The 27,947-nt window shown below is 42.9% G+C and overlaps 1 protein-coding gene across 6 annotated transcripts in view; it reads right to left on the bottom strand.

Moving 5' to 3' along the window:
* Positions 1 to 2,617: 2,617 nt before the first annotated feature.
* LCLAT1 (lysocardiolipin acyltransferase 1) overlaps positions 2,618 to 27,947 on the bottom strand; it is a 120,308-nt gene continuing 94,978 nt past the window's right edge. For all 6 annotated transcript variants that reach the window (XM_075042486.1, XM_075042487.1, XM_075042485.1 and 3 more), the window contains one exon: positions 2,618 to 6,858. In XM_075042486.1, coding sequence (XP_074898587.1) covers positions 6,350 to 6,858 — 509 coding nt within the window. In that variant the 3' untranslated portion in view covers positions 2,618 to 6,349. The remainder of the gene's footprint in view (positions 6,859 to 27,947) is intronic.

Raw genomic sequence — 27,947 nt, 5'->3', positions numbered from 1 at the left:
GCGGAGCTTCAGAGTGCTCTTTGAACAGCGCTGGGCAGGGAGTGCAAAGCTGTAGGGAGAAAACCTGTGGACCTACCAGCGTGAACAGCATCTCCACTCCAATCATTTCAGTGGATAATCTGGAAGGAAATCTAACTGCGGCGGTGGGGAGGGGGACAACGAGGCAGGTCCTTCCGAGGGAGGTGGGGGAGCACCTGGCTGCCAGGCGACGCAGAGATTGCACCAGGCAGCGCTGCGTTACAAGCAATTTTGCAAGCTCTCCTGGAAAGCCGGGCAGCTTCCCAGCCTGACGGTGGGAATCTTACTGACAGTGAGGGATTATTCTATCCTTAAAGAACTCGGGGTCTTGCACAGCTGCCAGGTCAAGAAACAGGAGGAGCCGTTTGCATGTTTTGAAACGGAGGACATCAAGTGAGAAACCTGAGTATGGAAAGAGAGGAGATATCACCCCGACTGGCTACAGGCACACAGGGGCAATGTCAGCATCAGTGGGCAGATTGTCAGGTAAGAACATAAAGAGGCTCATCCCGGGGCAGTCCGTGGGTCCCGCTGTGAACCACCCCACGGAGAATGTTCTTTCTCTTTCCTCTTTCTCCAGAGATGTCTAAGTATAAAAGACTCTTAATGTAGACCTTTCCCTTCAGCCTCCAAAACACAACGACACATCCCAACCAGCTGTACCCAGCACTGGCAGGAGCCAACACCTTCCCCAGCACCTCTATCCCGTTACCCCTAACGTGTCCCTTCCCTTCGGGTTCAGCGTTAACATCTGTTCCTCTCGCTCACTAGACAACCAGCAGCTCGAGCAGCAGGGCAAGCCTTGAAGGCAGGCAAAGAAATAGCGCAGGGGGGTAGAGGGCAAAACCAGGCGGTGATGCTCGTGCCAGCTTACGGCTCTGCAGAAAGCAGTGCCTGGCCTTGCCTCCCCCTCCTCCTGCAGCATCTCCTCCTGCTCTTGCACCCTGGAGCAGCTTATCCTCCTCTGCTGGGCGTCATCCTGTGGATGCAGAAGCAGGGGTAAAGCCTGAGCCCCTTTCGCTCTTCCCTTTGGTAAGGCTGAAGGTGCTTCTCTGCTCACTGCAGATGAGGGTGAAGGGGCTCTCGCCTCCTCCCTCTGACAAGCAAGATGGAGAGAGAAATTTAGGGAAGAGGGTGCCGACCACCAAAACCATTACAGTCGCACCAGCCCCTGCGTGCCCACCTCTCTCATGCAGCCCAGCGTGAAGTATCTCAGAAGGAGCAAACAACCCTTCTTCTCCCGAGAGCAGCAACGCCTATCTGAGAAATCACAGGCAGAGTTTTGCTCAAACTCCTCCTGTCAGTCTCCTGCATACCCTACCACCAGAGAAAAGAGTCACCCCACATGAAGAACTCCAGAAAAAGGGATGACAAAACCATACGGAGGCCAGACTGGAATAAAACAAAGATATCTGCTTAAAAATTCAGGGCCTATCTCCACTCCTGCTAAAGATGCTGGGACTTTTCAGAGGCCCCGCAAGGAGAGAGGTGAGCTCTCTCTGCCTCTTATGTGTCTCAGCACAAACCCTCTCTAGGATGAGAGTCACTCAAGCATGTTATAAGCACAGACTGTGCTCCCTGCTCCCGGGAATAATTTCTAGTTGAGATAGCTTGCGGTCTGATTCAAAGTCCTCAGGAAATAAGACAACCTTTTACTCATATTGAACTGCAAAGGAGGCGTTTGGGGCAGCTGCAGGGTGAAAGCTTTGGCCTCCATTACTATTATTTTCTGTAATGGCAGGTAGGACAGAGAAATCAATTTTTTCATTGCATATTTGAGCTCTGAGGAAACAAAGAGGAAGTGACAACCATCTCTTCAGAGAGACAAGCTGCTCAATACAGAGCATGGCTCATTTCAACTTTGGGGGACTGATCTGAACGCTCTGAGCATACAGAGACATTTCAAGTATCATCTCTAGCTGTACAAACTGCTACCAGGGTCTCAGTTTCTGGTGGTCTTTCTGGCACATGCTACCTGCTGGAGATGCAGGTGTTTTGCTCGGGCTGCTGTGGGGTGTGGCAGTCCCGGCAAGGCTATTTCCCATTAGGTAACGAGGAACACAACAGCTCCTGAGAAACACAGCCCTTGCCCTTCCGCACCGGATTAGCATTCGGACAACAGAGAAATGAAGGAGCCTGTGCTCCTGAAGGAGTTCCGTTAAAGACAGGTCCTCTAGGAACGTGAACCGTGCCATAGATCATTTCTTGTGTCAGTCACTACATGGGTGGTAACAGGACATAGCTAAAATGGAGGACTTACCTACGTATCACCACCCAACCTGCTCTTTTGAGCAACAGCTTATTCTTAAGCAATACTGCTTAAGCAGCAAAGCAAGGCTAAAATTGAGCTGTACCTCTCGCACGCTCAGAGGCTTCTGCATCCCTTTACATGAAGAGACTAGAAGGGAAGACACTAGAAGCCAGCCGTTTCTTTCCAACCTCGCATGGAGAGCAGGGAGATGTACCACTCCAACAGCCACAAACCATGGGTCGAGCCGGACACCGGTCTGCCCAGTGGACAGCCATATGACTGAAGACAAGGTTTGCTCCTTACGGGTGCATACAGAATATGTCGCGCAGTAAAAAGAAAACGGCAAAATTAAACACATGCAATGCTTCAGGTCTTTATTGTTGCTGTAGAGTAACTGGTACATGGTTAAAACATTCTAATATACTCAGTGAACTCTGAAAACTAAGGCTTTCTGTAGGTTTGTAGTATCCTGGTGTTTCCTTTCACACCGTGTACATATAAAATCAAGTTATAAAAACACGATCTTTTTTAAACACCACAGATTGATGCAATGCACAAAACTAGGAACTACATTTTGTATGATCAAGACAACACCTTACAGACCAGCTTCGGGCCTTGCAACTTTGAAGCCAAGAGAGAAATGTTTTGGTCTGACATCCTGCTACCTAGATGAGCTTGATGACAAACACAGATGGCAGAGCTTCAACCTTCTGTTCTGAGCAGAAAGAAAGAAACCCCTGATGTTGATGAGGAAACATTTGATTGAGCAAATGAAAGCAATATCCTTAAAGCACATCATTAATCTCAAATAACCTAAGCAAGACCTAGCAAGACCTGTAGGTCCCACAGACAGAGTAGTCACTGCTCTGTCTACTGCAGCTGCTGGGACTACAAGAGAAGGTGAGCCATGACAAATGTGCTAATGAGTGAGACGAGTCTCAGTGCCAATATGTGTTCCATGAAAGAGGGGGTGTGTGACTCCTGGAGTACTAGCACCTTTTACCTAACAGCACTGACAACATTTCTAAGTGATTTACCCAGCATAAAATCATAGAATCATTTTGGTTGGAAAAGACCTTTAAGATCGAGTCCAACCGTAAACCTAAAACTGCCAAGTCCACCACTAAACCATGTCCTTCAGTGCCACCTCAGTCTGCTCCGAATAGGGAAACATGGTAAGAACAAAATGGTCTCAAAAACCCCTAGATATTAGAACCTTTTGAGTAAAAAGCTACATTTTGACCAAAGAGGAAAAAAAAGCCTTCATAGAAAGATCTTCCCCCAGTTCCTTAACCACTTTTTAAACAAAGAAGCTTCTATATCCACAACCCTTTTTATTCAATTTTTTTCTCCCCTGCCTTGCATTTCTAATTGAGCTGGAAAATGATGCACATAATCTGAAAATTTACATCAGTCACAAAGCCAACACACCTCCCTGGGAGAGGAGGATTCTTCACTTACCACGTGCTGCCCTGCATCATGGAGCCAGGCACTGCAAACGTGACATTAGCAGCTGACAAGAAGATTATTCTTTCTCTTTGATCTGAATACATGAGAGAGAGGGATGAATTACAGATTTGCAGGATGTTTACCACATTACAGTAGGTTACGTGTTTGGCTCCAGCTGGGAGAAAACCCCTTGTAAGGGTCAATGATGGATTGCATTTGATTTCATTTTCAGAGCCCAACTCTAATCACACACAGACGTAAATCTTTCACCGCTCCATGACCAAGACTCACACTGATGTTTCTGATACATTTGATGACACCACAAAGCTCTCTGAACGACTGAGAAAAGCGTAGCTGGTATTTACATCACCAACACATATAACCTGTCCTCTGAAGTCATTCCTGAAGACTATGTTAAGGCTATTGGAGTAGGCTGGCCATGGTTACTCCTGGTATGAATGCACAGCCGTGGCTCAGGACAGACTAGAAGAAGCCTTTTAGGTCTCCTCTGCATTAACCATAAATGAGGTTTTTAGGTTTTCCCTTGCAGCGAGTTACCTGGATGTGCAGGGAACTGCACCAAAGCAGAGTATTAGGTGAACTAAAACCAGGCTATGTAGATGTAAGCTGCAACCATGCCTTTGATGTCACAGAATTAAGTTTTAAAAAGTCCTCATAGTGCAGAAAGGACCTCCTTCCACTTGTGACAATGAAACACCAGTTGTCAGTCGTCAGGTACTCAAATATAAATATGAAAAAATCATTAAGAAACATAACCCTAAATATAAACCTAGTTTTATTTCTTTTTAAGAAAAAAGGGATTAAAAAAATTAGAGTAAAACAGATGGCTTCAAGTACTTTCCGCATAATAAACAATTAGTTATTATAAGCAAAGATTAAAAAATACTTGTCACCTTGCAAGGGACAGTTGAATAGAGGCTGGTGATTAGTTCAAAAAATGGCCTTTGATACAGACAGCATGTTTAGTGTTGCAATTTAGAAGAAGACAGATGTGTCTACCATGCCGACCCAATACTTGAGATATTCAGCATAGTACAAGATACATTTTGCACTCTGTACTTTCACATTTCATGGCAATGCCACTCAACATATGGAGCCAGGCCATCTCGGTTTAGCTCAAACAAGCCTTCATGCAATAAACAACAAATATTTAGTAAGTCAGGAAGGTTTTGCAGCAATACAGTTGATAAAGTGGTCTAACATTTTTGAGGCTGAAAAACAAACCTAACGTGAAGTGTCTCTTAAGAGCCAGCAATGTTCATGTCTTTCACTATGCGAACATGAACATTACTTTTATTATATACAACAAAGAATACACTTGAAAGTGCCTTGTCTGCGTTTAAGCCTTCATATTTTCTGAAAGTCGTGAAAATAAGGGGATGTGTTATAGTGGGAGCCCCAAAAGAACCCCCAAAAAATCACGAAGGAGGTTGGAAAAGCAATGATGTCATCAGGCAAAGAGATGCAAAGGGAAGATGTAGCTCAACTTCCCTGTGCTGTGCTAAGTCCGAAACCCATCTCTTGTACCTATAAGGAGACAACCATTGCATCAGATGCATTTCAACATGTCTGGCTGACACACAAGGAGCAAGCAGTCTTCCTGATTATGTAGATGGACACTTGAAATGCCTAAGGAAGCAATGTGAAAACCAAAATAAATGCTTTAAAAAAAAAAAAAAAAAAGATATTTACCCTACTCTGAAAAATAAATAAAATGTTTTCAATCAAATAATGTCTACAAGGAGACCTTGTTGAAAAACATTTGCCAGCTACTCAGAGACACTTATTTTTGCCTCTATGAGGAAAAACCACTAATAAAACAACAAAAAACCAGCTCCCCTATCCCGCAGCTCTGTATACTACAGTAGGAACAAGACTCTCACAGCTAACAGGGAGACCAAATAACAGTATGAAACAGTGAGAAATCAAAACTTTGCTGCATAGGTCTATTAAATAATCAGTTAAGACTTAAATGGAGGCAGAGCCAGCACTGTTTTCTGTACTACAGCACAAGACTGCAATGCTTAGAAATCCTTCTGAGTGACCAAGCCAGAATGGTTGAATAGTGGTAGGTTCAGTAGTGTTTGGAAAAGCTTATAGGAAAATATTATTTTAAAATAAGCTTGAACATTTGAAATAGAAAAAAGAAACAGAACAACAACTTCTCCAACTTCCACCTACCATCAAAACATTGTTAAACTTACCAGCTTTCCAAATCTGGTGCTTACTTTACAACAATGTGATTATACAGAAATCATACATCTGTCTCTTAGCTGGACAGTTTGGGTTTCTACATGAAAGTTCAGTGCATGTCACATTTATTAACGTCCTTATGATTGTTCAATAATCCAGCAATTTGTTTCTTAATTACAGCAGAATGCAGTTGCTAGCTGCTTGCAAGAGCAATGTTGAAATTACATTCAGAGATAAAAACTACCATTTTCACGTATACCAATAACTAACATTTTTCTTTCTCTTCACAGAATCAAGTGCAAATGTCTAACAATGGCGATAGTAAAAGACAATTCTCATGCAAAAATTCTTCCCTGTGCATAAAATTTGCAGGACATCTCAAAACCACCTATTTTTACGTCTTTCTCTACCCCAGAACTAGTTGTTTTTTATTTTCGTGTTGTGCAATTTCTGTTGCTTTCTAAAATATTGATGACAAGCGAGTTCAATTAGCTCCAGGCCACCAAATATCTTTTGCTGCACAACAAAAAAGATGATCATGGCTGCAAAATACCATCGTGCAAAGCTGTACAGGTACAGCAGCACAAGCATACCCAGTGGGAACACCGTCCAATACAGGAGCGAGATGCACTTAACCGTGAGGACCCTGAGCTCAGATTTACACGGTGGAATAATGCTTTGCCCTGTTGCACTGAAGCATTTTCCATCTTCATAGAAGTGTCGGAGTCTCTCCTCTTTCTCTTCCCAACGCTTCCGGCACCAAAGCTGCAGCTCCTCCTTAGAAGAGGGCACTGTCTCTATGGGATATCTCTGGACGTGGAAGTGGATCTCCTTTGGGAAGTTTCCGTTCAAAAGGTGCTTCTCTGTCTGAGGAATGTTTTGGGGGTATGCCACAGTTATGTCATGGATAGCATCGAGATTGTCACCTAGAAGAAAGGTTTGGTGGAAAAAAGATCAATACAGATCATGCAATGGTCAGAACACTAGTTCACTTCAAGGCTGTCCAAATTGTGGCAGAAATCCCAAAGATACTATGGGATAGCTTTGCAGAGTATGTTTTATCTGCTACAATCATTAAAGGCTGAAAGGTCAAACTTCTCTCAATCATTATCTGTTCTGAATCTGAGCAAAAAACTTTGGGAACAAAATTATACACAGTACAAACTAACGTAGAATTACAACAGTGAGTAAGAGGATGAAGACAAATTTAAAAAAGAGAAGATGCACATTTGGTCTTGAATAAAGAGCACAGCATGTGAGACTAATCTTCAGTTATTCATACCTGTGCTGCAAGCCGGAATTGCTTTTAACTAATGAAATACACCCTCGTGTATGTTCCCATGAACACTGAAAAAGATTCAGTTTGATCTGGAGCAAGCAGCATACACAATCCTAATTCACTGAAGATTGAGAAGACACATGTGAAACATACACCAGCTAAATACCAGGAGCTCATTAAATCTCTGGTATCTCACAAAGGATGAGTACTATCTCTGTAGCTCAGCCAGCTTTCCAGAGCACTCCAGTTAACACAATTTCTTTAAATTCGACCAGCCAGTACTGTAAAGAGGTGAGCTGCTGCTTACTGCATTCCAGAGCTGGTAAAGACAAAGTACAGCATAAATGGTAGGAAGCCTAGCTTTAAGTAAACCACGTACGGTTAGCTATTTGGGTAAAGTGAGTATAGTTAGCCACTTAAAAAGCAATTGCAGATTAGAAATTCAAGGGAATACTGATGAAACCCCCCTCTACTTTTCATTATCATGCTCGATCGAGCCAACGCTCTTGAAAGGATATCAGTATTGCCAAATGGGGTTTGCTAGCGCATCTTTGTACTACATGTTTTTGCACTTTTTAAATACCCTCTTTATACCCCCAGCCTCTGACCAGACATTCTTTTTAGATTTCATAAAGTAAATTCTGCTAGTGTAAAACTGATCTAAAAATAGGCGCATGGTGCATTGGATGTTGCATAACTGTTAAGTTCTGCCAGCAGTGATTTATCCCACTGTTTTTATTTGGCTGGCTGGCTCAGGGCAAAATAGAATTGGAGACTAAAAGCTGTCTCCAGTTGCAGCAATTGAAGACTTTTGCTCTCACAGATGATGTCACTTCTTGCAAAGACGATCAAAACCTACTCTTTAGCCCTGCTCCCTCCTTTCATTTGCTCCCCTTCCCTGGCATTTTTGGCTTTCCTTTACAGCCCTAAAAATGACAAAGACAGAATAGAAAGTTACTTTAAAAGGCTAAGTTCAAAAGGATGTATCTAAAGTGCAACTCCAAATATCACAAGAGGGGGAAAAACCCTATTCAGCCTTTGAGGAGTATTTTATAACTGTGCTGTCTTGTAACGATCTCTCTTGGACGGTTTTGTGGCAGGTTACTTGGGTTTTTAAAGAGCTATATATGGCTCCTAGGAGGTCTATCAGAGCAAAACTCAATACTCCAGCTTTTGTCTAGCTATGGGATCACATCCTATCTAAGCAGAGAATCACTGTATTCTGCACAGGTAAAACCTTACAGATCACGTTCCAGGAGATGCCAAAATTGAATGTGTCTCAGAAACCCAGCCCTTACAAAGGGAAATGATGGCCAGCCTGCTGCACCTTAGCACAAAGCATTTTGAGAGCAGCTTGCATTTTTCCTCCCGCTACTCCAAATATTTCTGCCATCAGAAAGAATTACAGTCAGCCTACAGGACAGACAACCCCCAGTTCCCAGCCTAACCAGGGGAAGGGCTGCTACATATGCCTCTAAGAGAGATCCATCTCTTACAATCTGTCTTCCTCCTGATCCTCCATAGCTCCCCAGGTCCTAGTGGCACGTAAAACCTACAGGCTTTACCTCAAGAGGGAGACCAGAAAAGTTCAGTCTTCCTGAGGTCCTTGTATGAAAAAAGCCTTCTATGTAAAGAGTTTGGGGCTACAGGGGTTTCTCACCCATCTTGCAGTCATTTGTGTCTTTGCAGCTAAACAGTCAGTCTGCCATTACATGCAAATGTTCTTGAAAAATCAAGGCTTTACACATAAGGATCACTGGCATACAGACCACCGGCGATAAATCATCAGATTCGCTTAAGACACAGATTTTCTGACTCTGTGCAAGTGGGACTGACAGGACCGGGCAGGACTCCCTGCACGCACGCAGCTGGTCTGATCTCTTCAGCATGCAGACAGATTTCTGCCCACAAATTCCTGTTCAGAAACAGGGAAGCCTCTACTCCTTACCTATGGATTTGTAGCACCCCCAGACAGAGAACTTCCAGCAGGGCTTCATGCCAGACTGTAGAAGGTCTACACTACATTACGGCTTCTAAATTAGTTACTCAGAACAAAGCTCAAAGAGCTGCATACAGGAGGGTGGACACATTACTCTTTCTGCATTACAAACAGGGGGACCAAGGCAAAGGATGATTACGTGTCCTGTTCAGTGTGTCCACCTTGAACCAGTATCTCCTAATTCCCAGCTGCAAGCTTCACCTATTAAGGTATATTTTAAACAAGAAGAAGTGAAACTTCAAAGGTAGATTTAGCATATCTGAAAGCACAGAAACATCAGAAAGAGAGAAGACCAGAATACCAGGTTTCACATGCAAGAGGATTAGAGCCTTTCTCAACAGTCCCCTTGTTTGGGTCATACATATTTAAAAACTCCACACAAATGGCAGCCTGAAGCTTTCGTTCCCTGGCAAGGCAAGTATGTGGAAAAGACCAGCTCCCATCAGTTTTCTACAGCTCTTGAAAGAAGCATACCCTGCTAGTATTACATGCAGTAAAGCGGACCCACACTGCACATTTGAACAAAAAGGTTCTGCATATTCTCTGCTGATTTATCGATGACAGTTTTTAATACAGACAGGGTCAATGCATCACTGCCAGACATGCTACAAGCAAATCTGCTAAAAAGAAGAAAAGTTACTGCAGCAGATGAAGGTAGACCATTCATGAGCAGGGACAAAATTCCCTTAGTCTAGGTTTAATCAGGCAGTTCTGAACCTGCATCCTTGGCTAGAGCATCTTTATTGTCTCTGTTCCCCTCTGAAGTTAAGCTCATTCTCTCCGCAGTCTGGAGATACCCAACAGCACATGTTTCAGATCGAAAGCAAGGTGCCAGTCAACCAGCAAACAAAAGTGTTCCTAAGTGAAGACGCAGGGCAGTCACTGATTTTAAAGATCTTTATCTACCTGAACTTAAAGATCTTCTTAAAAAAACTGCTTCTGCACATTTAAGAAGAAATTGCCCTAAGGGAAGCCACATCATTCTACTTCTCTAATGGGTCAAGAACGAAGTAGGCAAGCATATTTGTTCATAGTTCAGAGAAGCTGTCGGTGGACAAACCACTTTTTGCAATGCTTTTAGTGACATCTGAGGGATCTTCTTTATCCTGCATGTATCCACATCCCATTGGGAGAAGGAATGAAGGACAGAGAAAAATCATATAAAGTCTGCTGTTTTGCATCTGAACTCTAATTAAGCTAAGAAACTGCCATTAAGGCTAAAATGTCAGGCAGGTAGCCCAGCTCTTCAGGACAAAGAGATACCAGTTTCAGTAGCTTTACAGTCTCATGACTTTCTTCCTGCAGTAGTAGAACTATATATCCTTCATACCCATGAGCAATATTCTGTCCTATGCTTTACAAAAGCACCTCAGAAAAGGAAAGCTTACTACAGTGCTCAGGAGCGAAGATAAAGTTTATTTGCAATTGTTGTTAAGCGGCTATAAACTGCATAACATGCAGATGATGATTAATCCATGTGGCGGTCTCCATTTCGGGATGACAAAATGCCTCAAAAGCACTATTCTTTTTCTTTTTAAACTTTCTGCGCTCCAATCAAAGTTGTTTATATTTCAGGCTCTGTTGATACACGACATTACTTCAAGCGATTACAATGCACAGCTGGTTGCTTTGGGCATTGCGCTCAGAGGTGGCAGAGGAAGAACTTGCCAGGCTCATGACCAAAATAACAATATTAGAAAAGATGCCTTCTTTTAAAAAAGATTTCAAAGGAAAAACAAGGACATTTTCTTTCACTATACCAGCTGTTCCATCAGAATTTTTATTCTACTTTAGCAGTTGCAACGTCAGGTAGCCCAGTAGAGGTGAGGTTGCTGCAACTCCCTGCCCCAGCTAGGAGCAAGTCCGAGCGCGTATTCCCAATACACACACACACAAATACATGCGTACAATGCACAGGCACAGACAGACAGACAGTCATGGATCAACATGGACAGAACACACAGCACTGAAGCAAATAAAATGGCCTCAGCATGTTCCCCGCGCTGGTTGATCAGGATAAAGGTCTGTCAGTGGGAATTATATACATATATACAGGCTACGCATCCCTCCAGCAACTGGCCCAGCGTCCTTGGTCCTCCCAGGTGCTGGTACCTGGACACACGAGCCCCTGGGGCCACAGCCCCTCTCCAGTGGCTGGTGCAGACCCCTTGCACGGACACACACGCACTGTCCATCCCTTCATAGACACTCAGGGCCACCCAGTAGCTGGTCTTCAGGTCCTCTCTTCTCCAGCTGCCTCGTGCAGAGACAGACAAACATACAAACTGGTCTCGGTTGAGCCCAGACCCTGCAGTTTCCTCAGCTGCTGGCTTGGACCTTGCAGTCCCTCCAGTAGCCAAACTGTGACCATCTGACCTCTCCAGTATCTGACCAAGACTTACGGCCACTTTGACACTTGGCTCCCAAGCCTCTTACCCTACTCGCCTGCTAGTCCTGCTAGATAGTCACTAGTGATCACACGCTGACATATGCACACACACGACAGACACGGACCCTGGTCCCTCCAGTTGCTGGCACTTGGACTCCATGCGCATACCCACAGAGTCCCCTCACCCAGGAAAACAGTTAGAAATGGGGTTTAATGAGAAGATGGGACAGACTGGGCTGATCAGGCGCAAGGCAAGTGTACTGATACATGACATGGGACCAGCCCCTTTTACCCCTTAATTCCTCCGTTTTCCCAAACTTGTTCCTCCCAAACCACCTTGAACCATCCCTTTCCCCACTTTTGGTTCTTCCCCTAAATATCCTATAATAAATCTTGTACAATCCCCAAATGCTCCTCTTGGGCATCCTGTAACGAGTCCCAGAGCCCTGCAAGCAGTAACGCCCCTCAGTCTGTAAGATGATGGATAGGACCCTCTCCCGTTGACTCACTGTGATGGGTGTCATGCCTGGCCCACGGGGTAATGGCTCCCCTGTGACAGCCCTCGGGGGAGACGGGGTAAGGGCTCTGTTTCTCCATCTGGGTTTTGGGGTTTTCCCTGCCTGCCCTTGTGCCTCTGTGCTCCTTTGCATGTGTGCAGACAAACCTTTTATCTCAACACCTACTATAAAACCTTACAACCAAGACCGTCTTATTAGGTTCAAAGTAAAGATGTCACAGGTAAACTGAAAGTTACTTTTAATTGTGTGTCTTCAGTAATACCATGTCAGCACAGTATTTTAATTCTAGGGGGAAAAAACCCAGCCTGAACGTAAAAGGCAGGATTAAACTATTTTCAGCTTCATTCAAACACATTTGCAAAGAGAATATTGCAAGGCAGCTGCAATTGGTGAAAACTGCCAGAAGTGATGCTCAGCTCCACAGCACAGTCCTAAATAAGTGGGCTGGTTGGATGGACCTATCCCCTCTGCTATAAGCATCGCTTGGGAGCTCATGCACTGCTCGTTCCTCAGTTATGATTCATGTCAATGACAAGGGCAATTTCTTGCCCGTACCCAGGACTGGGCAATGCTGAGCAAGCTCACCGTGAGACAAAAGGATCTATAGAAGCAGTGACTTTAGGGCCAAAATAATGATTCAGAACAGAAGCTCTTAAAGCCAAAATGACCATCAGTGAGCCAAAAATGATGAGGGGCCCCAGGTAAATCCATGCAATGAACTGCTCAGACTCTTCAGCAGCCTGGAAAGAGAACAGGCAGCTGAGTCTCCTTACCATCAACAGTGGTGGCTATTACCCATTTCCATCCCTAGCAAGGATCTCAGCAGCCGCAATTTGTCCTACTTTAGTTATCATTGACATTACTTTAAATCATACAAGGATTATAGATTCTCTTCCCCTGCGTTGATCCAACAGAGAAGATGCTATTCTTAACCACAGTACATCACAGAACAGCACGACGATGAGTTGCTGAGCCATAACGGGAGACGTATACTGAGATGCTCTCACAACAAAATATTCATGATCACCTTAAAATAAGCTGTTCTGTGAAAATTGGGACCAATATGTGACGCCCTTGCCCATTCCACCTCCCAGCACAATGTAACTATAACTGCTTCCTCCTGCAAAGCAGCATACCTGTCCCTTCACCACACAGCTCTAGATGCTTCATACATTTCCATGCTTCCATAGAACACTGGCTATAGCTTTCCCACCCACCCCATAATATCCTTCAACCCTATATACATTTCCTTAGGAAACCCAACAGAAGGAGGCTTGGCATTTCTGTAAATAAACTGATCAGCAACATAATCAAAACAAAGATGGAAACAAGTAAACCAAAACTAGTTATGTTTCCCAATATCTGAGTATTGTACATTAGCTTTGAAACAAAGATACATTTTTGGACATTAAAACAAAAGCCATCTAAAACTGCTTACTAAGAAATATTACTGCCTTGGCTCCTGAGATTCGAGTCATTTTTCTTTGAGAACACAGTATCAGGAGGGAGCAGCTTCAAGGATTTACAGCCCCTCCTGGGAAGTATCATCCTCATGAAGATTTAAAACTTCAGGCAGCCCTCTTTAAAGCAGCGGTGTCAGCCAGGGTTAATCTAAATCACTTTCAACTCAGTAGTTATTGGAAATCTTTTTTGGGTAAGTGTAGCAATCAAATAAGCAAACAAAAAAGACAGAATGATAATGCTGGCCTTGATTAACAGAGAAGAGTGATCCTGCATACCAATTCTTTCTGTAGCTATCCAATTTTCCACCTGTTGTGATAGAAGGAGAGAGGAAGACCTTCCATCTGCTGACACGAAGGAGTTAAGAAAACCGCACCTTTTGTCCTTGAGGGTGGGAGCCTGGGGAAGGGACAGCCCTGGCTGCTTTCTGCTCCCCAGAAGGAAGGAAACGTGCTCTGGGTGCTGCATACAGCAGTAGAGAGGACTACTGGCATCCCCCACCAGGTACCTCCAGCTCAGCTGGTACAAAGATCAAGAGATATAAAGACATCCTCATTGCTATCAGCAATCATTACATGTGCTTAATTGTTTTGTTAAATACATTTAAATCACATAGCTTTGCAGCCTGATGCCACATCTCATTAAGGTGTAAAACAATACCACTAACTGAAGTTGTTGGGAGGGTAGAGAGGCAGGAATCTGCTTTGACTTTGAAATCTCTGTAAATACCTCATTTAATTATTTTAAGATCAGACAGGAATGTTGTCATTGTCTAATCTGATCTTCTGAATAACACAGGCCACAGGAGCTTATGCAGAATGGTTTCGGTTTTGCCATGGATGTTCCAAGACAGACATCCCACATTGCCTTAAAGCTTTTAACATGAGATAGGCAATTCCTCTAATTAATCAGGGGGGCATGTGTGTCTGTGTACTCATTATTTCTATACTTTTAGTTCCTGACCATACAACTCAGCTAAATTAAAGAGCTGTCTATGCTCATATACGTAAGTCTCGGTCTGATCTGCCAACCTCGTAAGTTGCTCCTGAACAAACTAAACCTACTGAGCTTCTGAAATCTCAATATGAAGTGTGTTTTTAAAAGCTCAAATCCCTCTTGTAGCTCTCTGAATCTCTTCTAATATTTCAACATACTTTTCAAAGTGTGGGTACTGGAACCAGGTAGAGTTTTCCAAAATGGCCTCATTAAATCCATACGCAGATATCTAGTACCAACATTCCTACTTGTTTTTTGTTTTTAAGCCTCCAAAGACTACATCCTTTCTTGGAGCTACGGCACTGCTGTTAGCTGCTATTTAGCCTGGTTTATTAAGCATTATAGAGCCATTTGCCACATCCTGGAAGGCAATGGAGCCAGCAAGCTACAGTGAACACTTGGGTAGGATTCGAAGTGACGTGCAACAGGGCTGAGATGCAAAACCCACCGTTCTGCAATGCAAAGCTTGCTGAGCCTCCACGGCTGAACAGGGCAGCCTCCTCCCACAGAGACAAGACAATGCTGAAACTGTAAGGGGAGTTGGCAGGTACCGCTCCCCAGTTTCTGGGAAATTTCTTCCAGGTGAGGATAATACAGCCTGGCACACCGTCCATGAAATGTGTAAATCCCCAGTTAAGTCAGGGCACAAAAACAAGCTATGGGTGAGTTTTTCCACTCTCACCTGTGACAAAGCCGGAGATTCTCCCGCCCCAGGCTGGTGTCTGCTAATCAGCTTCACATTTGTTGCTTTAACATGCCTCTCCCCTCACCCTCTGCATAAGCCAAAAAATAAGGAGCACTGCAGTTAAGCAAACAATAATTTACCCAAATTCCACCCCCGCTTTTTTTTTTAATCAGCATCACTACACTGAACTTGTAATGCCAATAAAATCTAGTCGACTTAAATGCTTCTTACAGATTGAGCGATTCTCTGCAGGGCTATAAAGCAATGTTACTACAGCAGCAGGAGTAGATCTCCCCTTTCTTCTATTTGAATGCGAGGGATGCTCTTTTTTTCAGCAGACACACCTGCCAGCTCTCTTCCTCCTCTCCAAACCAAATCAGAGCTAATGCAAGAAGGAAGACACAGTGTAGTTCAGTTATGGCATGAGAAGTCACTACTGTGGGAAAGCTAAGAGCAGATCAAGAAGTATATTATCCTGGTCTGCAAGTTAAGATATATCAAGTGCTAAACTGATTCTTAGTTCGTGGATTAAACTGTACAAAAATACTTAGACACATGTTGAGCCAAAGCAAAATACAGAAGATTTAGCTCATAATTACTGCAGGCATTGTTAGCACAGCTATGCTTTATGGGATAAATACAAATATGGGTTGTGGTGCTAGATTTCATGCGTTTCAGAGCAGCTTACAACCTCCATTAAGGTTTTACGGATACAACTCTACTTTGCCACCCCCGCAGACGTGGGCCCTCTGACCCCGCTGCTATCAAAGCCACAGCCAGCTCGTCTGGAACACCGCACGTGGCTCCTGGGTACCGCCGTCAACACAAACCGACTAATGACTTCAGGAACCGAGTTTGCTCATTTAAAAGAGAAATCTCTGAGCAGATGAGGGAAGGGTGCACAGGGGAGAGAGGGGACCCAGCTATCGCGATGGGGAACGTGCCGACCCAGCGGCTCCATCCCCCAGACTGCCCGGGGGGCTGTCGCCCTTTCCTCTTCCCTCCCCAGCTCTGAAGGGTTATTTAACAAATTGCAAAGTAAAAGCTGTTTGAGCTATAAATAAAATACAAAATATGTGGAGAGGAGGGAGAGGAGGGATAAAAGGGTTGGAATAACAAGTTATTTTCAGTCACTAGGGATGACCAGGCATAACTGACTCACCACTCTTTACTCTATCATTCCCAAACTATATTTATGAAATCCATATGACCAAAATGCCATGTTTATTCCCCTGCCTGTGTATCTGCTCTCTCCCAGCCTCTTATACTACAAATCTGCTCTACATACACATATGGAATTTGGTTTTCACAGGTATGTTACATGTTAGGAAGGAGAAAACATGTTGTTTCCAGGCTTATAGTACACCACTACTTTTTCATATAGAAAAATGATATTTCATATAACAGACAGACACTGACGCACTGGTATGCGACTCTCCAATTCCACTAAGCTCTAACATGAATTTCCTGGCAAACAGCCAACGAACTCAGATGAGAATCACAATTATGCTTGAAATGAAGATAATTTACTATACTGCAGTGAAATCCTTTTAAAAAGCATCACATGTACCCTATCTTGTCATGATAAGATGTCTTGCTAGACAGGCAAATGTACATAAATTAGGAAATAGCTGATTTATTTTTATTTTTAAAATGAAAACTAAACTAGTCATCCAAGTATTTCTGGAAAGCTAAGTATCACGACAATTAAGCAAAAATAAGACATCAAATACCCTTAAAATAAATCACACACACACACAGAGCTTATTCTTATCTTTAATATAACAGACTATCCACCTAATTCCTCTGTTACTCGTTGAGCATTTGAAATCACTGGGAATCTGAGAAAGAAGTAATCCACCCCTCTACATTTGTTTGCTCTCTGCCTGGATGAACAATCTCTTTCCAACGCAGATGGAATTACATCGATCTCTAAAGCAGAAAACACATCCCTATTCGAGGTAATCCGGTTCTGCCAGAATTCAGCTGTTGCATCTGCAATTTCCACTGTCATTTCTGACTGGCCTTACTGAGTTAACAGTAAAGCAAAACATTGTGGAACAGTTTACATGCACAACTGCCATACCGGTGATGCTCAACATCACAGGATGTTACTGCTAGGTAAACAACGCAGGTGGCTTAAAACCTGGAATTTTTGCAAAAATGCTACAGTTTTAGAGATGTAAGGAGCAGCAGTATGTACGAACTGCCATGTTGTAGCACAAAAGCATATGTTAGCTTTCAGCATCTCAATTAAAATACAAGCATTCAAGATGTCACCCTTCCCAATCTCCCTGCTCATTCCATTAGATGTTACCTATGTCCTCCTAATTCTTCCACAACCATTGCTTATACTCTTTTCAAATACATCTTTTTTTTCAATAGTTCCAGGATTTTCCAGGATGTAGGGTAGGAATCTTCTCATCATTTTCTCATCGTTTTTAATAATTTTCAAATTGTCTTGCATAGAGGAACATTAGACCCCAGCTGATCTGCAGACTGATTGTGCAACTTATTTTGAGTCTTGTCTTTTATGAAGTCACTGCAAAGCTAGTGTAAGACACTGTGAGGAGTAGACAAAAATAAGTCACCACAGATATTCAGAAGGAAGCAGTTGTGGCAATTTTCGCTCAGTAATCAACAGATCAAAGTGCATCCTATCTCCTCAGAAATGCCATGGACTTTTCACTTTCCATCAGCCCTTAGTTCATGCCAATGGAAAGAAGGTGCTATGAATAGCATAACACCACCCAACGCAGTATTGCAACAGTAACAATAATAAACAATGGCTAGTAAAGAAAAGAGATTTTATTCTTGGCTTCTTGTACATTACAGCCACATTCTTTTCTATAATTCAGACATCAAGTTCAGCTTCCTTTTCTCACCTTACTCTACTTTTCTTCCTTTTTTTAATGGCTACAAATGAGTAACCTTATGTTAATTCAGTGCACTTTGCTATCTATTCTTATCACTACCCAAAGTCAACCGCTAGAGAGTACTCTTTAGCTGCTTAGTGACCTGACACTGTTTTATAACCCTGCCCTCTTCGAACTGTCCCAGGCATCACTCACGGTTAGTGCAGCCTTCAGCAGCTCGAGGAAGAGCAGTCTGGAATTAGGGGTCAACTTGGATTCCTCACAATACGGAAGATGGGCTAGATGATATACTCAGTACCATTATATTTGGGATACATGAGAAGAAACCGAAAATGCACTCAAACTTCTGAGAGATTCGCTATTACAAATACGGCCCATACCAAACCAAAACACTAGATGAAAATGTACCCTGTGCCAAAAATAGAGTATGAACTAGATGTTGAAAAAACACCTGCTAGCAGCCACCTCAAATATTTGGATGGAGTGCTTCCGCAGACGTCCTGAGCCGATCTCTCACATTTCATGTCTTGCCGATTTGTGCTATTGCCATTCTTGGTCACAGTGGTTTGTTTTCATTTCTGTGTACAAAGCAAGAGGAATGCAGAACAGCACCAGCGGCCTGACAAGAAGGCATAATTTCAGCACACAGAAAATTTTGAGGCTTATAACTTCTCTCTGATGGACATATACACTAAAGCCACATCACGCTTTTGCTCCACCTTGTTTTAAACCCAGGACAAAGATTTTGCTCTGAAAACATTTCATGCTCTGCCATTAGAAGAACTTCTGTCAGGAACATCTGTTTTATTCTCTGAATTCGCAGCTGAGGCATATTTACATAGAAACGAGCTCATCTATACATCTCACCAAGTGAAATCAGTTTGGAGCAGAAAAGCACTCATGTTTCAATCAAGCAGCAAAGCCCTAGTCATCAAATAGTCAACAAAACAGCCTCTAACATACTTTAATCTTCTGTTCTTTACTGTAACCATCTAGCTGTAACTTAACCCTTTGATATTCAACTCCAACACTACTAATTCAATTTTCATGGTTTTTTTCCTGTGCTGACCAACCACACAAAACTATAGAGCCCCTTGATGCAAGAGCATACAGCACTGTGCATAACAGGCATTTAGACCCATGACCGCCTACACTGAGATATGAACTTATTGTTCCCAATCCCCTGGTGCTAAAACAGTTTCCCCCAGACCATGATACACACAAGTGGACAAATCTTATTAAAATTAATCAGCCCAGTACTTGGGGGAGCCATCTTAATCAGAAAGGGATTTAATGAAAAGCCTCAACTCCAATGAATGCTCTTTAATTATGACTAGCTAATATTTATCCACAAAAAGGAATTTGTTTCAGGATTAGTCTGAGACCTGGAAGAAGCCAAAGACATCAATTTAATAATGGAATGCCTAATTAAAGTATAATGGAAACCTAATTGTGATATACTGCTTTGTAGCACACATGATTTATTTAGAACAATTGCTTTTCACTGGTCTCATTAGGGAAAGTTAAACAAAACACAATAGTAAAAAAGAAGAGGGAAAAACAGACACACTGGAACTTCCAAGATGATTATAATCAGCTGATGAAAGACAGTGACATATTTGTCAGATAAAGTACTGCCATCCCTCCACAGGCTCTGGTTAAAATTTCTAAAAAGGATAATGATTATATAGTTCCTTTCTTCCCTAATGACATGGGATCAGACCCAAACCCTACTGCAGCTACTTGGTGGAGCTCCTCTGGTGGAAAGGAGCCACAAAGTTGAAGGGTTTGACGGCCTTTGGATCCTCCTCATGCAGAGAAACCTCACGTAACACATGCACCCTCCCAGCCACGATGGAAGAAGAGCAGACAGGGAGAACAACCAGCACAAACCCCCTCCAGCCCTTCCTTCCTACCTGCAGCCTGCGAGTACGACTGATTGCTCTTCATCAGGATGCACTTCTTTAAGAAGGTATGGCCCTACACGTAGCCATGGCACATAACTGAGTGTCTCCTATTTTTTTTCCTAAATAAAAAACGAAAAGCTGCTCAAGCCATTCTTATTGTAAGACCAAACATCCTCCTGATTGCATCCTGATGGCACTGGGGTGGTGGTCCCCCCAGTAAAATGGGCTAGCTGCTGCCCCTCTCATTCACTCAAGCCAACGTGAAGGACATGCACTGTTTGTCTGGCACTGCACTTGTACTGTGTCTATGCAAACAGCATTTCCTCCCTTCACTGGTAATAGTGCTAGGAAAAACGAAGCATGGAAAGGAGCTGCTCCTCCACCCTGCAGTGCCCTGCAGAAAACAGACACGGGGAGGTCCAGGAGCAGATGAGCTTCCTCCGACGGTGGCTGCTGGAACCGCTAATCAATGCCCTTAGCTCCAGCTCAGTTAACATTTAATTGGTGACGTGAGAATGGCTGTACCAACACAAGCTGTCATGACAGTGCCATGGAAAAGCAAAAGGGATGCTACATACCATAAGATCTGTGAAAACACAGCATCATGGCCTTGCTAATGAATGAGGGATTGCAGTAATTTTAAATGAACAGCAGCAAAAAGATCTGTCTCGAGAAATAAAATTATTTGCTAATGGTTTTGTTCCAACTACTGCTGTTCATAGGGATGCGTAGAAAAATTATACTGAGGTCAACCCGATGACTGAAAATGAGCAAAGACCGCTGAGTGCCTGAACAGTTATTCCTGTGTTCAGACGGAACTTGAATTCTGGGCATCCATCTTGTACTTCCACATGTGTGATGCTGTCAGTCTGCCAGCCTGAGAAGTAAAAACTGAATTCCTACCTCAAGGACAGCATGAGAGTCAGATACAGGCCAGCGTTCATCTTCAGATCTGGTCTCAGTATTGCAAGAACAAGGCTGAGAAAGATCACTTATACCAGTACACAATGGCCCAACACTGAGCCAAATGCATCGCTCAAGGCAAGTAAGACCAGGTTTAGGCTTATAATCTATGCATTGTACCTTCATGTTAAAGACGTGGGCTGCAGGGGGCTGCTAGTTTCTCATACAGATGAGCAGGCAATCCCATGCTGGCAGCTGAAGTCACAGATGAGAAAATGTTGTGAATTGTTGTTGTATAGGCGCCTGAACAGAAGTCTAAAGCTGGTTTCCTGAAAATAGCTGCTATAAACTTCCATCTCTGAACTCTGGCGGAACATTTAACTCCATTGGCACCGCGTGCTAGAAAGCTCTGAGAGTAGTCATTACCAATGTTTTTAACATTGCTTTTTGACACAAATATGAATATGTACATAACTAAACCACAATGAATAAAATCAATTTAGAAAGTTCAATTTATTTCATAGGAATTACAGAAACAAATGGCCTGCAAGTTAAAAAGTCCATTGTTGTCAGCACACAATTGTTTTCCTTAAATATTTTAACTTGGGAAAAATGAAGCCCCCTAAATTTCACACAGTGCATTGAGAAGACAATGCTTAATTAAGGGGAAAAACTATTTGTCATAGAAAATCCTTTTTGTTTCCCATAAATATACTTTGCTATATCGAACACATTTGAGTTCAGAAACACTTTCCCTCAAGACTGCCTGAACAATGTCTCTGCTCGTTGCTCCCCCCAGGCTTACCACTGAAAGCACAAAAGGCATTGCGTAGCCCTCACTCCACAGCTTCCTCCACTGGCAGATCCCAAGGTGTACAGGAACAGCAGAGACTGGAAATACGCACATCAGTAGCACATCCCAGAACACTCCATGTTCCTCGGTAGTACCTTGGTATTTTCCCTCGAGTGCTTCTGTATGTAACATGGTTTACTACAGTCAACATCCAGCCTCATTAGTCTCAACAGCCATGAACAAGCTAGACACCATCTGCACAGACTTTAGGTGGAGACTGCTATTCTCACTCATATTTGCTCTATGGACACAAACAACTGTGGAGAGCTTCAGCCAGGAGGGAAAGGACAAGAGCCCTCCTGACCACCAGTAAATGCACCAACACCTCTACTCTGGAGGAATGAGAGTCAGGGAAAAGACCTGGCCCAGGGCTGGTGAGAAACTCTGAACTGCCCGCAGGAACGCTTTGCCATGCTACAGCACAATATCTTCATCAGCCAGCAGCAACTGGATGTCTCCCATTTTCCATCCCAGCGGGAAAGAAAAAGGCTGTCTTTACAAATGGGAACAAAGAAGTTGCCACTGGTTCACATGGCAGGTCAACAAAGGTGGTGAGAGAGTTCAAGTCTACCTGAACAGCATAATCTCTCATCTGAGGAACCACTGAAGTTAGACTTTTCAAGAGCTGCAGAATGATGAACTGCCAGTTGGTCTTTCACAAATAAATGATGGGGCAATGAAAAATCCAGTGTAGCTTGGCTGAGTTCAAAGACTGTTTAGGTTTCAGAGGTAGTTCTGGTAAAAACCTTTCTCTCTGTGGGCAAACACAAGCAAAGGAGAACTTCAACAGCTTTGCTATACTTTTTAAAACATGGAAAGCATGATGAATGCTGAAACCCAAAGTCCACCACTCATCTCAGGATATTTTCTGCCTAAGCAATGGTGACACAAACTAACTTCCACCAACTCTTCCAACTGCCCTGCTTCTGAGAGCATTAACAACAAGTAAACTAACCAAACAATAAGCAATTATAGCATGAATATCTCTGGAACTACACATAATTAGTGACCGAGGCAAAAGAAATGCAAAACAAAAAGTGAGATCTCTTATTTTTACTCCCAAATCCATGTCAACCTACAGTTGTAAGTTCATTAAGTGATGACAGCAACTTTAACTCTGTTACTCAATCGTAGAAATGGCTTTTCAAGTGTCAAGACTGACAACAAAATTCATTCAGCAAACTGACAACTACTGTTCAAACACCTGTAGTAACTCATGTTTAAGTGGACTGCACGCTAAAGTGACAAATTCTTTGATTAGTTTATAAGATATATTGTCTGTCAAATCAAAACAGTGTTAGAAGAGCAAATATGCTGCTGCAATAACAACTAATGTCTCAGAGGTTACAAAATGGAATATTTTTCTAGATCAATCTGTGATCTGAGAAGTCGTCATAGTATCACTCCACTCTCACCAACTGCAGACATGAATGAATAATTCTATCCATAGAGTAAAACTCTGGCACACTTTGGCATTTTAAATTGACTGGTACATTGAGTTATGGCGCTGCCTGTAATGAAATAACGTTGTAGGCAAGAGCCCCAAGATGGAAATGAATTGGCTACTCTCCATCTGTCTTCACTGACTTTCAAAAAACTTCTCCCTTGACACTAAGAGTGACAAAATAGGTACCAACGTGTTTTTAGACTCATTGGCAAATTATCTTACCTAATCTGACACAGGAACCTCATGGAGGTCTGGAAGGCTGTCTAACTTTACTGTATTCACATCTTTAAAGCTCTTCTGGCTACTTCTCAGTTACAACTACAGGGCACATTTCTATTTCACTCCCCGAGCTACACACCTTTAAGAGAACTAGCAGAGATGTACGCGGTAGTAGACTGATACAGCTGCATCTGCACTGCTCTCCCGGCAGTCCCAGGGCAGGCGTGAGGCCAAATTAACTACCTGTTCCTAGTTACTTACCAGGAGCATCCTCCTGAGTAGGAAGATCCCACTGGGATTCCCAGAGAGAAAACTTCAGATGTGTCCAGTGCTTAGGAAGAAAAACCTCCTTTATTTGCTGGATTTGGACTTGGCGGTCTTTGCCACCTCCAGCCACGTTAAAATCGTGCAGGGTACGTACATCATCCAGGGTCCTTCACAGAAAGGCCTTGGTACCACCTGCCCGTGGGGGCTCCGTGGGATTTGTACAGAGCCTGAAGTGACAGTAGCTGCCAGGGTTGAGGGGGAAGACCTATTGCTGAGTCTTGTCACCAGCCCAGAGCCAAGAGTGTCACCAGAGCCACCCAGCTGAGCACAGTACTCCTGAGATGGGCAGCTCAATCAGCAACGGGTCCTGAGAAGTCCAGACCCTGCACTTCGGTTTTACCATCTGCGATGGAAGTATACATCACATCTATCTATAGACAGCATAGGCATACTTAGAGTTTATATAGCACTCTGAAAAATATACAGTAGTACTCAGACTCTTAAAAAAGAATTGTATACAGTAAAAGGGGAAAAGACTAGATGAACAACTACCTTCTCTTGCTTTCCTGTACTGAAGATACACTTCTACCAACGGCTGAACTCGATCTATGACGTACAATTTTGAAGTATGCTATAAAACCAGAAATGTATCCCCTAAAGCAAGATGAAGATGACTAAATGCTGAGGAAGTACGTATTATCAAGGAAGGATTCTAAAATTGATGAAAAGTCCATCATTTTGTCCTGATATCAGCAGGATCTCAACTAAAAATGTTGATGCTACAGCTGATCTATGTAGCTGCTTATGATTTACTACACATGATGCTTTCCCTTCATGATCTACTGTCTGAAAATGTTAGCCAGTAACAATACCTGTCTCATTTTTGAATACTGAAAAAGGGAACAGCAGAGCAAAATACCACTAAATGCATGATGCCCTGAATTCCTGATTCTTAAGTATACATTCTCAAAGGGCTGTCTTAAGAAAATATTTACTTTTTGGTTGTTATGGTGATCATCTTTTCACAGCAGTTTATAAAAATAGGAATGGCTAAAAATAAAAATCCAACGGAACCTAAGGCACTAAAAAAGGAATATGGCATGCAGATTTGTCTGCTTCGGAATAAATCTGCATATAGTGTCCTGCAGCAGCACATTTTACAAAGGGAATTAAAGCCATGAAATTAACATTTTAATGAAGTAGAGAGACCATTGACGTCAGGACTACTCACTGATTGTTGCTTCCAGGTGGCCTAATGAGATGAAAATGAAGTTTACATCTTCAGCTAGTCTAAGCCAGGCTTGTTTTGTGACTGTGATTGAATTTAAATGAGAAGATACTGCTGTGTGCAAACATGTCTAGGCTGGTAAGTAGCCTTATCAAATCTAGGCATAATAAATGCTTGATTTTAAATATTTTATGATAAGAAAAGGGATTTCTGTCTTTCACAGTTCAACATAAATGTGAAGCCAAAGTTTTATCCTTAATTGTATAGCATGCTACAGCTTTTGTACTGGTTGCTCCAGGAATTCCCATATAAAATTTTTACTGCAAGATGTGCTCGTTTATCTATCGAGACACAGACACATTCTGGATTACAAAGGTGAAGTAGGAAATCATAAATCCAGTGTAGCCTGTGGATAATGCACAGGATGATGTTTTGGCACCAGAGGCATATCAGACATTAAGGTACAGTGACAGAAATGCAAGACCACCATATATTGTGAAACACAATACACAATAAGCACAATAAACAAGGAGCTGCAGCACATCATAAATTCAATGTTCTTAAATGCCACTGAGAGCTGCATTTCATTTTCTGTCTTCACTATACATAGTGAACAGAGACATATATATATTCTTCATTATTTCTTATTAGAGGAATGAATCAATATTGGTTTTGCTTTAAATACCATATTTCTACCTAGAGAACGAGACAACCATCACACTGGGGACATACCTTCAAAATTCCTGTGAATAGGTTAAGTACTGTTCCACTTTCTACCCCTTGTTACAATATCGAAAAATAAATAAGAAACCAAACCGAAAGCCAGGCTCAGTTCATAACACGATACATATTATTTAAGTCTAATTCTCACTTCATTCCTGGGTTCACACATCTGTGGAGTAGTCTTCAACAGTCCTAATTTCTCACTTCATAAGATGTCCTGACATGCAATCTGCTGCTGCTGTTATAATTGATCAGCACTAGGGATTGGAGCAGGGCTGGAGAAATACAGAAAATAAATTGACTGCCTCTCCAACTCAGCTCTTCTCCTGAGTCTGTAATCCAGAGCAAAAGAACAGCAACGAGGGGATTTGTTTTAGATATTCTCTATTTTGTCCATCATAACATATGTAGTTTTAGGTTCGTAACAAGAAAAAAGGTAGCTCATCAACAGCTCTTTGCTCTTTTTAAAATCTGAAAACTTCACAGGAAACCACTGCTTTGGAAAACCCCTTGTTTCTCTGCAAGATGGGGCTACTAACATTTACTACTTTTAGCAGACTGCTTGTAAGCCTTTTATAGACATCAGCTTTCCAGTCGAGATGCATCTCTGGATACAATATCTATATCTGCATTCCTTTTTTTCTCCCCCTCTTTTTTTTTTTTTTTTCTCTTTGCTTTTCTTTTTTTCTTGTCCCCTTGGGACAAGGGCTGTTGCACATGGATTACATTTGTGGATTCAGTAACTAGGTTTAAAGAATGTCCCCACTGGTAATGTAACAGTAATACCATGCTTGAAGCTACCCCTGACCCCTCCACAGCACAGCCAAGCGGTCTTCCTGGCTGTTGAGGTAGAGATTTCAAGAAATCTCTTTCTGTTTGAGATCTCACTAGGTATGAGGCACAGAGATTGCTTGCAAGGACTTCATGAAACAGGCACCATGCCCTGCCATGGGAACTCAGATGCAGGGGAAGTGACTGCTCGAAGCAGGAGGAACAGCTGGCAGACATGTATTTGAGATGCTTTTGTACCATCAGCGGAATGACCCATGTTCTCACAGGCAAATAAACACATCTGAGCTCAGGACTGCTCTCTGCCCCCTGGGGCTACCTTGAATACGGAGCCTTCTGATCCAGTGCTTGCACTACCTTAATTCTTGAGACAACTGTCCTGGACAGAGGACTAGATAGGAACGTGACTCTTCAGTATGCTACCAAAACAGAAATGTAGCCTGTTCGGTGTGATAGCAAACATCTTTCTCTCCAAAAGGAGGTTTTAAGCCACTTTTATTCTTAGGATGCAGGTGATACAGCTAAACCAATCCCATAGTAACCCACCTCCGAAAGGAGAGATCCTGCTGTCTCCTGCCCTGCACTGGATGTTCCCTTTGCTCCCCTCGATCCTGCAGTGAGCCCTTTTCGCACAGGGAGCCAGCAGAAGCTAACCCTGCCAAAGAGCCACGCTGGTACTGGGACTGCTGGGGAATCTGAATCCCTGACTATTGATGGCAGTGGGACACATGTATTCCCACTGCTAGCTCGTGGAGTCGGGAAAGCTCGTCCAGCTGGCCTGGATGCTAAACACACAGCGTGTTTTCTTGTTAGAAACCTCTTCCTTCATCCCCCAAAGAGGATAAGCACTCTCCGCTTCCCCCACCCATCCAAGATGTGGGTGCAGGCTTGTCTTCTCATGGCAGAAGACCCAACCTGCCGCTCACAACTGTTGTGTTGGTAAGATACAAAAACAAGATTACACAGAACACAGCGTTCTCCTGTAATTCGTATGAATTCTGGGCCAAGGGTTGGAACATTTTTTCTTCATTATTCTACTGTTGCCTAGAGTAGCATTTTCCTCTATTAGTTGCTATTGCCTAGAACAGCATCTGGAACAAGTTAGGTAGCCAGAGGAGAGTACCAGACATGAGCTCAGTGTGTTCCCAAGACCTGATTTTCAGAGATACAACACACCTGCAGCTTTCAGCAAATTCATTACGGAGTTAAAGGGCTCAAAGCTATCTGAAAAAAAATCAAGCCCATGCTGTGTAAACCCACTCAGGAAGTATGCCACTGCTTTCCACATACCAGCTAAATGCTCTGGAGGCTTATGAACATTTGCTCCAAGTATGGATTGCAGTATTTCAGCCTGGGAGGTGACAAAGACATGAATAACCTCAGCAAGATCCACATCCGAGAAGGATGTTCACAAATTCCTGGCTAGCAACAGATGGAAAAAACAAAGGCATGGAACCACAGCTGTTCCTTCTCTGA

Source organism: Buteo buteo, chromosome 12, assembly GCF_964188355.1.
Source record: "Buteo buteo chromosome 12, bButBut1.hap1.1, whole genome shotgun sequence".
Taxonomy (NCBI): domain Eukaryota; kingdom Metazoa; phylum Chordata; class Aves; order Accipitriformes; family Accipitridae; genus Buteo; species Buteo buteo.
Note: the sequence above shows the minus strand (reverse complement) of the source record. Positions and strands in the feature narration are given on the sequence as shown.